At 25.7% G+C, this 17477-nt stretch overlaps 1 protein-coding gene across 3 annotated transcripts in view; it reads left to right on the forward strand.

The window, feature by feature from the left end:
• LOC129606292 (protein slit) overlaps positions 1-17477 on the forward strand; it is a 220591-nt gene that overhangs the window by 126751 nt on the left and 76363 nt on the right. For all 3 annotated transcript variants that reach the window (XM_055516533.1, XM_055516534.1, XM_055516535.1), the window contains exons 7-10: positions 3326-3467; positions 3836-3979; positions 7471-7686; positions 15231-15388. In XM_055516533.1, coding sequence (XP_055372508.1) covers positions 3326-3467; positions 3836-3979; positions 7471-7686; positions 15231-15388 — 660 coding nt within the window. The remainder of the gene's footprint in view (positions 1-3325; positions 3468-3835; positions 3980-7470; positions 7687-15230; positions 15389-17477) is intronic.

The following is a 17477-nucleotide window of genomic DNA, read 5'->3' on the forward strand; positions in this document are numbered from 1 at the left end:
TACTGTAAGTAAGATTTATAAATTAATCATTTTATAATCTGTGGCAGTAAGTTACTCATTTAATAATTGTTTGTTTTCGTTTTTTCTTTTCTTGGACTAAGCGTGCGATGTGTGTAATTAAAGAAAAAAGTTATTATAATTCATGACAAAACAGAGCAATACAGAAACTCTTTTTCACAATTCATGTATTTTAGCAATTTGCAATTAGAAAGAATTTCCTTAAAATATCATTAAAATTACAGAACACAAGTAACTCTTTGCCAATTTCAAGTATAAAGGTTTCTGGAATCATTTTTGAAAGTTCCACAACATTAATAACAGTTTGCTCATTTGAAGTGTAAAGGTTTCTTAAACTATTTATAAGAAATGCAGAAAAATAGCAACTGTTCCCTCATTTTAATTATAAGGGTTTCTGGAATCATTGTAGACTCATAACATAAAGTCAGACATTCTTTCGCATTATAATTAATGAAGGGGTTTCGAAAAATAAAAATTTTTTGCTTATTTCATGGATAAAGGTTCCTAGAATCCTGTGAAATGATTGCAGATGATAAGCATTGTTTAATCGTAAATTTAGCATTTATTAATATCGAGTAGGGAGTTTAATTGCTTGAATCAAAATATTTTGATTCAAGCTAGTTTGTAATATAAATGCCCTTAATGGTTTTGTGTATCTGAAATAAATAAGAAATTTAAAAAAATATGTTTTTTATTTTTTTTTAGTTGTATTTACACGCAACTAAAATAAATACACGCTTCCTCAATTTTTTGTCCTTTTTCTGTTTTAAGAAAATCCTTTAATATATAAAAAGTTTATATTTAAATTGTATGTACGTATATGTACAAAAAACGTCTTCAGAAATATACAAAATATCTTAACTTACAAAGGTAGGATTATTCATGTTTAAAGAATGATAAAGCAATACTGAAATTTTGCTGCTCAGTCCTTCTTAACAATGATGAGTGTATATTGGAACGATCGTGTAAGAAAGGAATTAAAAATATAAAAGCCTTTAAGGATAAAAACTTGTTTTTTAAAAGCTGATTTTTAGCTAATTTTCCAAGCATTTTAGAAATTTTGTGTTAATTTTCATATATTCAAATATTTTTTAGCATTATTCCATATATTTCGCATTGAAATAAAATTATTGGCATTTTCTCTGACCTTTCAAACTTCTGGTCTTGAAATAAGTGTCTACTTGATTTTGTTACTTTTTGTTATTTAATTCACTTCTTTTCGATCACAATTAAAACCCTTTAACTCTATTCTATTTTAAATCATTATAAATTCATCTCAACAATTTTCCAAAAACAAATAATTAAATTCATAATACCACCACTCTGCGTTATATTATTGCCAAAAACACAAATATCTCTTATTATCTTCTGCAACATAATGCTGAAGAAAAGAAAGGTCTTGTTTTATTAAAAAACAATTTAAAATTACTACACTTTAATATCCTTAACATATAATACTCAATATGTATAGGTATTTTTTGTATTTTATTTTAAATGTGACAAGAGAAAATTTTACAATTGCTTTACGGATAAAGTCTATATAATCAAAAGTTGGTTTTTATAACCTTTATAATGGCCATGTAATAATAATAGAAAAACACAAAGTTTATTTGAGTTAATGAACTTTTACTAAATATTTGTCCCTTAAAAATTATTCTTTTATTTTCAGTTTTTTCGTTTGTTTTAAAAATTTTAAATGAAGTTCTTTTTTTATGTATATATTATAGAGAATAGGGTTATTTCACAATTTTTTAAACTTTATAGTCGAAAGAATCCTTAATATTTAGAAAGAAAAATTAAAATAGAAAAAGAAAATGCTTACATAAAAATCTCTAGCATTTTGTATAAAAAAGGGTTTATTTTTGTATTACATACAAATAGCTATACATATATAGACACTTGCACAAAATAAATGCTGTTATTCAATATACAAATATGATTGCATAATTTTGAATGGTAATTCTTAAAACAAATTCCCTAAACAAATTTGAGTAACGATTGTTATATTTGGTCCCATATTTTGTATTAGCAAAATACAGAAGCAAAATGAATTTTAAATTTTGTATGATTTTAGTTGTCTCAGCATTGAAAACTGATAGCTTTATATATACTACTTACAATTACATAATATTCACATACACGTCTATATACTTACAGAGAATATATTAAATCATAAACATACATTTGAACTTGTATTAAAATTTATTTCATTTTATATTGCGATAATTTCAATAAAACGAAAATATTAAAAACTTAACGTTTGAATAATTCGAATAATTGCTTTCGAATTTTGTACAATTTTCAAATTGCATTTTGTTTTTATTTGAATGATGAAAAATATAATTTTATTTTTTTTTTTCTTATTTTTAACACATTGCAATATTTTCCTAATTTTAAATTTCTTTCATAAATTTTCAATCATAAACCATAATTTTGTTGAAATGTAAATAAGGTATACAATAGGCTTGTTTACTATTGTGTTTACGTTACATTTTCTTTTTTTAATTATTATATAAAAAATTTTTCAAACTCTGTGGTTCGGTTTAGTCTTCTTAAATTATAGACAACTTTATGTATAGTGTTCCCTATTTTGTATAATTCAAAAAATATAGTGTTTAAAAATTATTTCGGATTGTTTTGGATTTTCGCTTTGGCTGGAAGCCTATATTCTAATTCTAGCACAAATTTTTTGAAAAAACATATGGCATCAAGTATCTGTTTGTATATTGATAGCTTTTTCTAATATTCAAATAATCTTGAGAAATCTCAGTTTTCCCAAAATATCAGCTCAATTTTAAGAGTTCCATTCTGCATCTCACTTTTTATTTATGGTGACTTTTTATTTATGATCTCTGGTAACTCATTTCAAACTAGATTAAATATTCAAATTGACCACAAAATATTAAATTCGTTAACTTCGTAGCAGTTTGAATTGGTTTTCAAGAAAGACGAAAATTCTTTATGAATCTACATAAAAAAGGTCAAACAAAAAATAGTACGTAACTAGCATTAATAAATGAACTTTATTTATATGTACCTACCATATGGAGCAATAAAACTACAAGATAATTTAATTTTATTATTTTATATGGGCTACTTGAAAACTTTATCAAGCATACTAAATGCAAGTTTATCTAATATAAGAATGTGTATTTTTTGCATCTGATTAAGCAATTTAGTAAAATGTTTCAATAAAGATCAATTTGTCTTAAATATAATTTACTACCTATTTAAACATAGTTACACATACATAAACTCATATTATTTATTCATATTATTGAAATAAAAAAAATCAAATTTTCAACAGGTCTAACTGAAAATGCACCAATTGAATGTGGTGTAACAAACAATTGCCCTCATCCATGCCGATGTGCTGATGGCATTGTTGATTGCCGTGAGAAGAGTTTAACAAATGTTCCAACATCTTTACCAGACGATACTGCAGAATTGTAAGTTTGTTATTAATTTTTTTTTCTCATTTTTATTTTTTGTATTTTTCGCCTCGTTCTGTTTTCATATTTCTTTTTCCATTTCAATGGTTTTTGTTTCTTACAAACTTTTTATTTCTTTTTCTGTTACTTTTCTTTTTATCCTTATTTTTTTTTGCATGTCATATAACACATTTCTTAAGAATTTCGAAAAATTTTCTATTTTATTGAATTTTATAACTATTTTTATTATATAATATTGTGCAAGTATATGGGTGTTTGTACATAAATTTACTTTCAAATTAAATTTGAGTTTATAAGAATTTTTTAATAATGTTAAAAATTATTTTCTCCTTTCTTTTCATTTTTTCGTTGCGCAATATTTGCAGACGTTTAGAAAACAATTACATTACAGAACTTCCGCCAAAAGCTTTTGCAAATTTCCGTCGTCTCAGACGTATCGATTTATCAAATAATAATATTTCGAGAGTTGCTCACGATGCATTTGCTGGATTAAAGTCACTAACAACACTGTAAGTATCCTTATTCTTTAATGTTTTAAAATTGGAATCAAAAACCAAAAAAAGATTGATTTTTTTTTTCTTTATAATTTGTTGGTATGCGATTATCCTTTGGTTAAATGTAAGGAATGGGAAAAAAATATGAAATTTCAATTTATAGTGTAAAAAAAGTTTATTGAATAAAAAGATTTTTGGTCTATGTTTTTTTGTGTCTTTCACTGGTGGAATTTTTTGAACTATTTAGTTTTTGATCTTTTTATGAGTTAATGTCAGATTAGTGATATTGATTGAATTTAATTCACTTTGAATATTTTTAAGGAGGGTTAATTTTCAATTTTAGTTTTCGTTTTTTCATTTGAAAAAATTTTTGATTTACTTATTATTTATAAAGTTGTCATGTATTTGGGAGTGAAGATTTTGTACGTTTTGTGGTTTTTTTAAACAATTTGAAGAATTTTTAATGCTTCTTTTATTTTTTACTAAAAGGACTAGTAATAAATCGAGTCAATCACACAAGTGTTAGAAGAATAAATAATTATTTTGTATAATTTTATGTATAAAATTATAGATTTTTTGTAATCCTTAATTAAAATTGATGCGAACTGGTAAAAATAAAATATTTCTTTTAAAATTTGAAAATTTTGATTGTAGCCTAATAATTATATGACAAAGAAGATTTTTATGTTAGAAGATGGTATGATAACAGAGCTTCTTATCTGAATATGTACTTTGGTTTTGAAAAGTTTTGTACTAAAGTTCTTTAAACTTCTAAAAATTTCTTAATGCTTTCAGTCATCAGTTGGTGATCATATGAATGAAATTCAAACACAACATTCAGTATATTAGTGTAATAGGTACAATACCTATTTATATATATATGTTCTTGTGATTGTGTGTTTCAAATAATAGATTGCATGTAGCATCTCAATGTAAACAATACTTAGTAATCATGTGGATTACAGTACAAGGCAGAGTTAAGAACATTTCGACGGCAATTTCTTCATACCTCTGTAGCACAGTTATTAGAGCGTCCACCTAGAAAGCGGTAAGTTACTGGTTTGAGTCCAGTTCGAGGACAAAAGAAAAATTTTTAATTTTTCTGCCTTTAACTCGTTCCTTTGATTACGTCATCCATCTGTTCTGCAGTTGTCTGAAGAAATTTCAAACAAATTAATATTGTCATTAAAATTCTCTAAAACTTCCGTACATAAATATTTTTAATATTTCTAACACATTTTTTTTAAACCCGATTTTACAAATTGGCTTCTTTTGAGAATATTTAAATGAAGAAATAAATTTTATTTTCGTTATGACGCAAGAGTTCGATCAATCAAAAAAATAGTTTTTAATTGAAACTTTTGTTCGCAACAGTTGAAAATTTAATAAAATATTTTTTTTTAAAAAAGTTAAAATCCAAAAGATAAACTTCGTGTGACAGATAAGATCAAAATAAATTTTTAGCATCAAAAGTTTAAATCGATTGCAAAATAAAAGCAAATTAGTCAGAATAAAAGTCACAAAAACATACCTTGATATCAAAATTATTGTAAAACTGTTTCCACTCACCTCTTCGCTTATAATTGTTCGTATTGAGTTATTAAAAATTATAGTGCATATTTATGAAAAGTTTAACTTCGGCATCGTAATGTTACTTTTTACTAATGCCGCGGAAATATTTAGACGTAAAAGCAATTTACACAACCATTATAAAAATTTATACAACATTGTTTTTAGAAAATGCATGTAAGTTATGTTATATATATATAATTTCGATGTTGATAACTTAAATTTTAAAAATAAAAGACAATTTAATATTAAAAATAAATAAAGAGTAATATGCTAATAACAGAGTGGAGGCTTTTATCAAGAATCTTCGATATTCTGAGTATTTAATCTGCAAATACGCAATTCCAAAACACATTCTCATTTGAATTGTAGCGATTGGGAAATAAAAATATTCAAAGTGTGAATTTTCTTTTCACTTTCTCATTATAAGTATTGCTAAATTCTATTGTTTTCTTAAATCTTACTTGCAGCACAGTTAACAATAAAACGTATTTTTGAAGTAGCATCCACTCTTTATGATTCTTTTTAAATTCAGTAAATGATTCATTTAAATAATCTGTGTTTAATACATTTTAGTTCATCACCATGGTATATAGTCAACCGCACAATAGAAATAAAACGTTTTTAACTAATCATCTTTTGTCAAAAAGGCTTTTGTTTAATCTGCTTACATTTCTTTTACAGAAATACTTACACAAGAAGAACATTTGCTTCTTATTTATTTATGCTTTTAATATCTTTTTTTGCTTTTTTTTGCTTTCTTCCTGTATTTGAATAGAGATTTTTAATCTCTTATTTCACTATAAAAAAAAATAGACATAAATGTAAATAGAAAATATAAAATAAAACAATTTCAACAATACAACAAGAAAGAACATCGTACCCCTAAAACATTATTTATTTCTCTATACTACTCGATTGAGGTTGCCAACACACCCAATCAAAGGTCACTGTCTAATTTTATCGAATCTTTTATCAGAAATCTATTTTAATTTTCAAAAAACGCACGTATTTTTAAATGAAATGACACTGTAAACAACAACGGAAAAACACTTGCACTGCAACCAAAAGATTATTTACTTTTAAAAGAGCAAACTGTTTTAATTAATTTTTAACATTTTATGCCAAATTCATTCAGAAAGTAACAGGTACCTTTCGGTTTTGGTAACAGGAGATTTTAAATAAAAATCAAAACTAGCGCCACTATTATTGACATTAACAAGTTGAATTAGCAAACTTATTTTGTTTTTCTCATTCATTTTAATAAGCAGTTCTCGTACAAATTCGAAAGCTTTGACTAATTTTGACAATTTCGTTCTTTGCATAACTGGGTGAAATAAATATTCTGCAAAAAGTATTATTGGCTTTTAAAACTACGTCAAAAACATACCCTTATCACTTATGTTTGATTGATTACCTTTATCCTAATCAACAACTTTAAAGTTCTCTTCCTTGATGCGTCTTTAAATTAAACAACCACATATTTACAGTAAGTCGCTGTTATGTTCATTTTTTTTGTTATATATTAAAAGCATCTAATAACCACTCTGATTTTCACTTTATAGCTCTATTTAATATCTAAAATCTAATTTTTTTGCTAGATTGACAACAATTCTTGCAAGTTGCATCTTTAATTTATTCTTTTTCTTTCTCTTAAATTGCAAGCATATTTATAAAGTCTAAATAGGAAGAATTTCAAATATTTACTTCAACTCTAAACTGAATTTTCTTCTTTTTCATCCTTTAAATAAATAAAAAAATAACATTTTTATTTTGAAATAATATAATAATCCGTCCTCCTCTGGCCTTTTTTCCACTTATATATTGTGCTCCAGATATTATTATTCTTGATGATTTTCGTAAAACACAAAAAAAAGAAAAAATAAACATTTTAAAAATACTTATAGTTTTTTTTGCTTTCTCTTATTTTGGTACAGAGTTCTCTATGGAAACAAAATAAAGGATTTACCCTCTGGCATATTTAAAGGACTAACATCATTACAATTGTTACTGTTGAATGCTAATGAAATCTCTTGCATTCGTAAAGATTCATTCAAAGATTTGCATAGCTTAAGCCTGCTTTCATTATATGACAACAATATTCAGTCAATGGCAAATGGAACATTTGATTCAATGAAAAGTATTCAAACATTGTAAGTATAAAATTTTTGTTTTTATATATTTACATAAGTTGGAATAAAATAATAGAATTACACCTACACAAACATAATTTGTACACCAGAAAAAAAAGCATTTAAAAAATAAATTTTGCAACAACAAAAGAAGAAAACATAAAAACATTTGCAACAACTGGTTCTTTGTTTTTTTTTAAAAACAGAAATGTTATTCAAAATGCCAAATTTTCGGATTGAATTAAAACTAAAATTATTCGTTTATAATTTTGTGGCATAAACAAAAACATGTTCAATTGAACAAAATTCCCGAAGGATATTTCGAAGCTGACGAAATTAGTATGTTGAACTGAACTAAAAAAAAACTTTCCTCAATTTTTTCAGAAAAAGACCTTAAAACCTTCAGAATAGATTTTCAAAATTATTTCTAATCAAAAGTTACAAGGCTGTTCAATATTTTGAAAATGATTATATTTTTCTTTACTTTTTTCAGACCATTCTAGAAACTTTCTTTGAACTTATATTCGCAAAGGACTTATATTGTAAAAGTTCCAAAACAAAATTGCAGACCATACAAGTATCTTCAGTATATTTAGCCGAAAACCTTCCTATAAATCCATCTGACCAAAGATAACTTGAGGATCCGAATCCGAAAAGTTTCAATGGCATGGTTTTTTGGAACTCTAAGCCCTTTTTATTTTTTTTTGTTACAAGTGCTTAATTCTGTATACAGCTTTTACCATCGGAGAAAAAAATCGAGAACTAGAAAACAATGTAAGAATTTTGCAAAAATTATTTTGAATTTGCTTAATTAAGAAATTTCATTTTCAAATATGTATGTACTAGATTTTTGAATAGTTTGTTATCAATTTATGCAAAAGGTTTGTGACCAAAATGAACTTATAAAAATTATTCCGAAAAATGCCACTCAATGATACCTACCGCCAACTCAATAACTTGCAATATTATCAACAAATAAAAAGTTGTAATGATTTGGACTTCATTTTGGACCATTTTAACTGTTATTTCCCAAAGCTAATTTCTGCTTATATTTTAGGCAATTTTAATTTTTCATAAGATAAAGTATAAAAACTAAAAAGGCAACATCGCTTTGCTTACATATTTTAGATTAATATAATCAAGCGCAGTTTTGTACATAACGTAATTTTGAATAATCGGTTATATGCTACCCGCGAATTGAGAGGAATATTTATATTTTATCCTTTATTTCGAAACTGTTTTTTAAACAATTATAAATTAAAAAAAAATTGTAAAATGAATCTGCTTTTGACTTAAATTCTTATTTGAAATTCATATTCATTCTAAACAAAAATAAAATGAAAATAACTTAATTTTCATCCTTTTTTGACCTTAATGACTTCTTATCATAGGACGCTCCATATGAGTAATAACAGAAAAAAAATAATAGAATGGAAAAAGAGTTCCTGTCGCGAGCATATTAAAAAAAACTAAACATAAAGAAATATGTTAAATAGTACGTATGTAATTTGCACAAAGTATGAACCGACATAAAAAAAATAAAAAAAATTATACGGTTTTAAAATTTCTGATAAAAGTAATACAGAACAAAAGTTACCGTTATTTGCAAAAAAAAGAAAGAAAAGAGGATGATTTGTTGTGTTCTCTATTTAAAAAAAAGTGTAGGCTGATTATGTCTGCACAGGATAGACTTTAAAAATGATCGATGCTCCTTTTTTTGCAATTCTCATTGTGCTCGATACTTGGAATATATAAACATTTAATAGACATTTTTTTATATGCACATTGAGATTGTACATGTAGAACTCATATTACTTAATGTTCATAATAGCATAATTATGTATGGTGCGGGCAAAGCGGTTAAATTTACAAGTAGTATTTACGAGTAACTTCATATTTATTAAACATTTCATACAAAAATTATATTATAATAAACTTAAATTTTTTATTATGTCAAATCGAGAGCAGTTGAAGAATGACTATTAGAATCCTGTAAATATTTCAATTTCGATTTCACTGAGCAGATTTTTTTCGCATGAACAAAGTGTTATTCACAGAAGAAAGAAAAAAATTTGGAAAATGTTTATAACTTCTTAGTAGTTAAATATTTAACAGTTATCTTACTGTAACTTTTTTGAAAATATTCGAACTGCTACTTTTACAATACTATTTTTACCTCAATAATTTGTCTGGTTTGCTGTTGTCTGTCTATAGCTACATAATGTATATATTAATTCAAAATTAACCTTTCACTTTATAAGAATTCGGCACATTTTATCAACTATATTAGGAAAATATGAACTACAAAATTTCAAAAAAAAACTACTCTTACTTGAAAAGTAGACGAATAGGAGCAACAGACTGTTAATTTACTGGTATCAATATTATTCAAATTTACCAACTATTGTTCCATTATGCATTATGCTAAGCCAGCAACTTTGCCCAAAACACATACATATATTATAAATACTTGTGCATTAAATCTTTATTATATGTTTGCCTTACTCAATATAACACTTTTAGTCAATATAACATGAAAAATAAATTGAATATTTATAATCTTTTCCTAAAAAAAAATAAAAATTGCTCAATTTGTTTGTAATCTTTTTTCAAACAAAAAAAATAGAATATGTAAAAAAAATTGATGTGACCAGCATGTAACCGACCGCAATTTGTAATGTCTAACTAAGTGAAAGTGTTACAGAATATTATAAAAATGTCTTTTAAACCTTTCTTTCCAATTTTTATGGCGAAAAATGTAAATTTGGCTTTTAGTAAAGTTTCGCTTTGCACTATCCGAATTCCCTGCAAAGCTCGCCAGTTAGTTTCGGTAACAACCAGAGCTCAAACATCAAATTTCAAGAAATTTCATCAATCCGTTCCGTCGATATGGTAAAAAATGCGACTTTACATTTTTTAGATGATTAGAGCCCCCAAATATGTTTCCGGCCTCGATCGTTCCAAAAAATTTAAATGTTCATTGTTTTAACAATCTAAATTTAAATATTAAATTTCAAGGAATTTCTCTTTATATGGGCAAAAATGAAAATTGGCGCGTAAAAAAGTCCAGTTCCCAAGATCTGATATATTCTAAAAGTTTTTTTGGCTATATCCGTAAGCCAAAACAAATTCACATAAAAAATTTCACGAAGATCGGTTCAGCCGAACTTGAGATTCACGCGTTCAGACATAGATAGACAGACCAAACACCGACAGACCAAAAAACCGGCGCCTCTCTAAAAATAGTTTACTTACGCTTCCCCACTGAGAACTTGATATGCAAATTTTGTTGTCATCACATAACCTCCCTTATTGTATGCAGTGCGGTTGATAAAAAAAGTATTTAAAGAAAAAAGTTCTTAACAGCTTGGAAAATAAAAACAAAATCATTGGAAATTGATATTTTTCGTCTCTTGTTTTCCTTCTTCTTTTATAATCTGTTCAATCAAGGATATTATTATTACTTTTGCAAACAATACGATTCCTGATTGAAGTTCAAGGGTTCTTAGTTCTCAGAATACAAAGATGTGTAAAGAGATATGCAATCATATTCACATATAAGTGTAGTGTAATAAAAAACAAAATGCATTATTTGACAAGAGATTTTTTTATATTGAATAACAAAATAAGTAAGGACAAATAAAAAAATATTGTAAAAATAAGAAAAAAGCGATTAAAATTGATTTTTTTTGTTTTCTTCATTTCAATTACAATTTTCAATTTTAAAAACAATAATAAGAGGATTTTAAAAAATGAATAAAATATAAAAGCCCTTGTATATTGTTGTTTCACAAAAATGTTAAAAAAAATCTATATGTTTCTGTATCCGTATTTGCTTATGTATGGCTAGGTCAATAAAAAATTCAAAATTAAATTATTTACATTAAAAATATAAACAACAAAGCCTATATTTATTATACAACAAAGTAAATTATAATTGAAATTTTATATTGTGTTAATAACACTTCTATAAGGAAAAGAATTGAAAGGATAGAAATCCAAGTGTATAATACAAACACTTGGACATATTGAATGTACATTGGTATATGTATTTCTTTTACAAATACCCAACTGCGCTCAAACACTTGATTACCTCAGTTTTCTGGCTCATACGAACTTATAATACCTCAATCTCAAATTTTCCTTGAAATTAAAATTGAATATATGTAGCGGATCTTATTCTGACAACAGGGCAATTTTAGTTTTAAAATTGGGGATAAAATCAGCTTATTACTGCGGTCCAGTTCTGAAATTTTCAGAATTAGTAAAAGGTCTTTTTTTGTATAAACCATTGAGATTACATTAGTTTTTGTAGTCAATTTCAAAAGTTATTTCATAATATTTCAGAAAATATTTAAACTACAGTGCTAAAGTTTAAGGCGAACTAGGTATGTGAATATACTCGTAATAACCCACTAGGTATATAAAAAACAATAAGGTTCTTAAGGTTTTGTGGCAATTAATATAGACGGTGAGCTCAATAATAACCGTAACGATTCCGCATATCCTCTAATTTTCTTTTTTTCAACAAATTAAAAGATGAAAAAAACTAAACAAAAAAAGAAACTACAGTAAAAAACGGTTTATTAAACAGAAACGTCGCGGAAGTAAAAACATTCGCTATAACCAGCATTTCCACATGGATACAATTGTATCCATTTGTGTACATTTTTTGCTTAAGTTTATCGTGGATACAAAGATACTCAAATCTGCTAAAATGCCCAAACTGGCCACATTTAAAAATTTTGCTGAAATATGGATACATTTATTTTTTAAACACTAAATAAATATTACAAAACCGTTAAAGTGCTGCAAATATTAAATCGCGAAATGCTTTGTTTGTTAGAAGGAAGTAAGAAAGATACTTTATGATATATAAATGAGTACTTCCTCTTCCTGTATTTAAATCTAGAATATTAAGACAAGAGCGTACCAGAAATATTTTGGTGTAAACTAAGTGTGACAGGAAATGCATTGACTGTACATATTTTTTAAAATTTGTCCATTTTCATGGTGAATCGTCTTTACCGCATAGTTCAACAGCAGTAGAATATATACATATATATTTTCTTACCTTTACCTTTACATTTAAAATGCAATAGAAGTTGTGTGTGATTTCTTTAAGAATTTACTGTAAAATAACAAAACTCAAATTATTAAAAAAAGTCAATTAATATTTAAATAAGAGTAAGTCCTCTTATTTAAATTAGTATAATAATTCCACTTTAGGAGGTTGGATACATTTTATTTTTACCGAGTGGGAACATTAGCATTAGCTAGTTTTTCGTTAAAACCGATTTCGTTATTAGCAATTGAAGAGGTAAGTGGACTAGAAGATGAGATTGACAGTGCACATGGGCGTAAAGTAACAAGAAAATTAATATTTTTACAATTTTTTAATGAAAAAAATATTTCAAATGCAAATGTAAGTTAACCCCTTTGTCCGCTTACCGCCTCAATTGTTTTCCATACATGTTATATACGTATGCACATAACTTTGTGCGCTATAACCGATATTTGGTCATATCCGATATACGTTATAACAGATTTTTACTGTTTATCATATTTATTTTCATTATATTTATTTTCCCCACTGTTTAGAATTTTAGTTCATATTTTAAAATTTCAAAGAATACCTCCTGGTATCGACATATTTCGCAATTCGAAGGGACAAACGGCATTACTTGTAACTATTATACATATTTTGTACTTTTGCATAAACCTCACCTAAAAATCAATCTCGCAATAAAAGTAATGAAATAAATCCATTAAATCTTTAACAAAAATTTGAAATGTTTTTGAGTAAAAAATAATGAAACTTTCTTACAATTAAGTGCATAAAACTTAAGTTAAAAATAATCGAAATTTTTTTAATTACTTTTTTTCATTTTAATATTACAGTTAGATTTTTTTTAATATTTTAAAGTTTTTCAATAATAAAAGTTATAAAAAAACTTTTATAAAAAGAATTTTTGAAAAAAAAAGGTGAAAGTGTACACAGGTTAAAACTGCTTAATTTTTTTTATAGAATAAAGTTAATTTAAAAAAATGTTGTTTTTTCACTAACTATAAAACTACATATAAGACATACAGTAGAGTTTTGAGAATTGTGCACAAACAAATTGCAACAATTGTACTTATGTGATAGACTATCTTGAAATTGATTTCATTTTTATGAAATACGTTGATGAAATCTAAACAATTTTTTTGACAATTTTACGCATGAAAACTTGGAACATTTACGTATTCAAGTTAAGCTAAGAAGTTAATAAGTTTTTGTAGCTATAGCATTTTAATTCCTACTTTCTGCCAAGATCAATAAACTATATGAATATTACACAACATAGACAAACCTGCTTCCGAGACGGTTTGAAAGACATGAGATTAAGAATAGAGGTGAAATAGCAAAACCTTTTTTTAATCGCCGCAGTTTTGTTTCGCTCAGCTAAATGTTTTAATTTTATTTGTAGAAGAAATAGAAAGGCTCGTACAAAATTTAAATTATTCTTGCACTTTAAAAAATCTTTACAAATTATGCTTATTTTCTTTTCAGTCTATCTGCAATTAATCATCAAAATTGGTAAAGAAAATATTGTTAATTTTTAAAATTAAGTTAAAAAAAAATTTTTCGATATTATAAAAACCCTTCTGGCTATAAAATTCCCTATTAAATCATGGCATTTTTCTTTTTTCACTTAACTAAAAAAATTTTCTTTAATTATGCAAAATATTTCCTAAATTTATTTTTTTAATTAAGGCTTTCTATTTTACTTAAAACAGAGAAAAAAACAGAATTATTTTTTTTTCTAGCATAATTGGAAAAAACACAAGGATAATAAACATTATAGAATTATTTTATATGTTTATGTATGTACATGTGTACATGGACGTATGCACATACTAGTATGTGTAGGCACAAGAAAAGTATTTTAGCTGCATTTTTTTTATAAAAATCTTTAATTTAACTACTTTATAGTTTGTTTTCTCATTTGTTAGTTTTTACCCTTTTTGTTACGTTTTTCAAAATATTAAAGAAAAAAGTTTGAAACATAAAAATATATAAAAAGTTCATATATACATCTTTGTACACCAAGTTGTATAAACACACCACAGGAAAAAAAAGGACAACAACAAAAGAAAAAAACAAACCATGTCATTTGCTACCAACATTAGTAATGCATCCGGTTACACCAGAGTTAGTTGACTCACCCGTCACATTTCATTATTTTTTTGTTGTACCTATAGTTCTCCTCTTTTTCTTATTTTTTTGCAACAGATTCATTCTGGTAATGATGCGGGCTATATAATGATGGCAATATTGTTGATAGTGATGACTATTATATGATGATGATTTCAGAGCATGTAATATAAAATTAAATGACGAAAAGAGAATGTGAACTTGAAGCATGACAAAAATGATACTCTGAATTCTATAAAATCTTTTCATTTTTCTATATACGACAAAAAAAAACAGAACAAAAAATGAACTTCATTTATTACTTTATATTTCTTGCACTGATTCTGGCATTTTTTTATTACATTTTATACTTTTTCTTCCGTTGCAGACATCTAGCTAGAAATCCGTTCATTTGCGATTGTAATTTAAGGTGGTTGGCTGATTACCTGCACAAAAATCCAATTGAAACTAGTGGTGCACGTTGTGATGCTCCCAAAAGAATGCATAGAAGACGTATTGAATTGCTAAGAGATGAAAAATTTAAATGTAAGTATAAACCAATGTTAAAAGTTTCGGATTTTTTTTATTATAATAAATTTTGTTTGTTGTATAGTTTTGTTTTATTATCACCGCAAAAGAAAAATAAGTTATAAAAAAAAATCAATGAAAAATGATAAGAAAATTTTCTCCTTTTACAACAAAAAGTACTTGAAATCTTAAAATTTTATTAATCTTATATATTGTAGATGAAAATTTAATTTAAAAAGTTTTGTGACAAACAATATTGCTTCTCTACTACTTTTAGCTTCAGTCTTTGAATATTATTTTAATTTAGCTAGCAATTACATAAATTTTTTAATGTAAATTTAATTAGGAAAGAAAAATTTTGTTTTGTTAGTATTGTTAAAAATTTTATATAAATAATTCAAGTTCTTTAAATTATTTACTGCGATGTTTTGAAAAGATGCTTAAGTAAATTGAAAATAATATTAATGTCAGAACATGTTACGTAATTATTTTAGATCCTTGTTACGAATTTATTGTAACTTTGTAAGAATTATGGACTTTTGATTCTCTGAATCCGAAGTCCACTCAAAACTATATCAATCATATGTAAAGGTAATAAAAAAGTAAACAGAAAATTAGCATCAGAATAGATTTCAACACAAGAATTTAATAGAAATTTTTACTAGAAGTTTTACTATTCTTATTAGAATTAAACAGAATAGTAAAATTTCTAGTAAAAAAGAATACTACTAATACGTATCGCTAGTAATAGCTATAATACGAATTTGCTTCTTGCTTGACAAGTTTTGTTTTCAAAATCTAATCTAAAATTGATGAAGTAATTATAGCTTGCTTCTGCAATAAGAATATCGGAGTGTCCTGTTTTGATCACAAGAAACACGAATAATATTATTATTTAACAGAATTACATTCAAATATTTCAAGAATAAGATCGAAAATTCTTGCACTCAATTGCTTTTAATCTTACTGACAGATCGTATATTGGCAACTTAAACGTAAAATTTCAGGTTTCTTCGAATTTGTACGCGTTCTTTGGCTTAATTTACGAATTTATTTCAGTTAATACGAGTGATTTATCAAAAACGAATTAAATTTTGAAACAAAATTTGAAATTTCCTCATAAGAAATTAATGTAAAATATAGTAGTGAGTAGAGTCAACTAAATTATAGAATACTGCAAGTGTAATATTATACCCGATGCTTTTTAAGTCCAGTACCCCCTAATTTTTATTCTATGTTGTTATACTTATGTGCTATCGATTTAAAGTCGATATACATACAATTGATCACGATACAACTCTTCTGATAAAATCTTCTGATTTTCAATAAATTCTTTCTATGAATCATTTTTAAAGTTAAAATTAATTGATTCACCCCTTTTTCAACTACTCCCGAAAGATTATTCAAATTCTCGAAATCTAAACCGGTTAAAGGCATACTAAGATCTCTCATTTTCCTTGTATTTCGTGTACATAATATACGAGTACAAATATACATTATACATTGTATATGTTACATATTTTTCCAAATTTGCTACCGTACATATCTCCAAAAGCAATTGAGAGCAAGTTTATTATTTTTGCGAGTTTTATTGCAATAATTATGAAATAATTATTTTAGATCAATATTCTTGTATAATAACTTTATATAAGACAAAGATTATTGGGGTCTAATATAAAATAATTAGTAAAATGAAATTATTAGGTATAACATATTTTAGTTAGAAATTTAAAGGTAATAGTAAATTTTTTCTTTAACACATTTTTTCACCGTGTAAAAGCAATTGCTCGATGAAACTCAAAAATTCGTGCGGATAAAAAAATGTATTAAAATAACATTAAACTTAAGTCTTGAATCCAAAAATAGCATATTTACCATGATTGAGATTTCGGAGTTCTTTAGTTTTCCAAAGAGCCAATTCAATCTACTCTTACATTGCAATTATTTCCTTTATAAAAATATTAATTACTTAATTAATCTTAGTTGTTTCTAATTTTGCACACAATTTAATGAAACTGATTCTACAGATAAACATTAGAAAGTTGTTATCAATTTTTATATAAAACTTTAACATTAATTTTGTGCTATACAGGTTGATTCAGAAAGT

This window comes from Condylostylus longicornis, unplaced genomic scaffold (assembly GCF_029603195.1).
Source record: "Condylostylus longicornis isolate FDR11 unplaced genomic scaffold, ASM2960319v2 ptg000018l, whole genome shotgun sequence".
In the NCBI taxonomy this organism is placed as follows: domain Eukaryota; kingdom Metazoa; phylum Arthropoda; class Insecta; order Diptera; family Dolichopodidae; genus Condylostylus; species Condylostylus longicornis.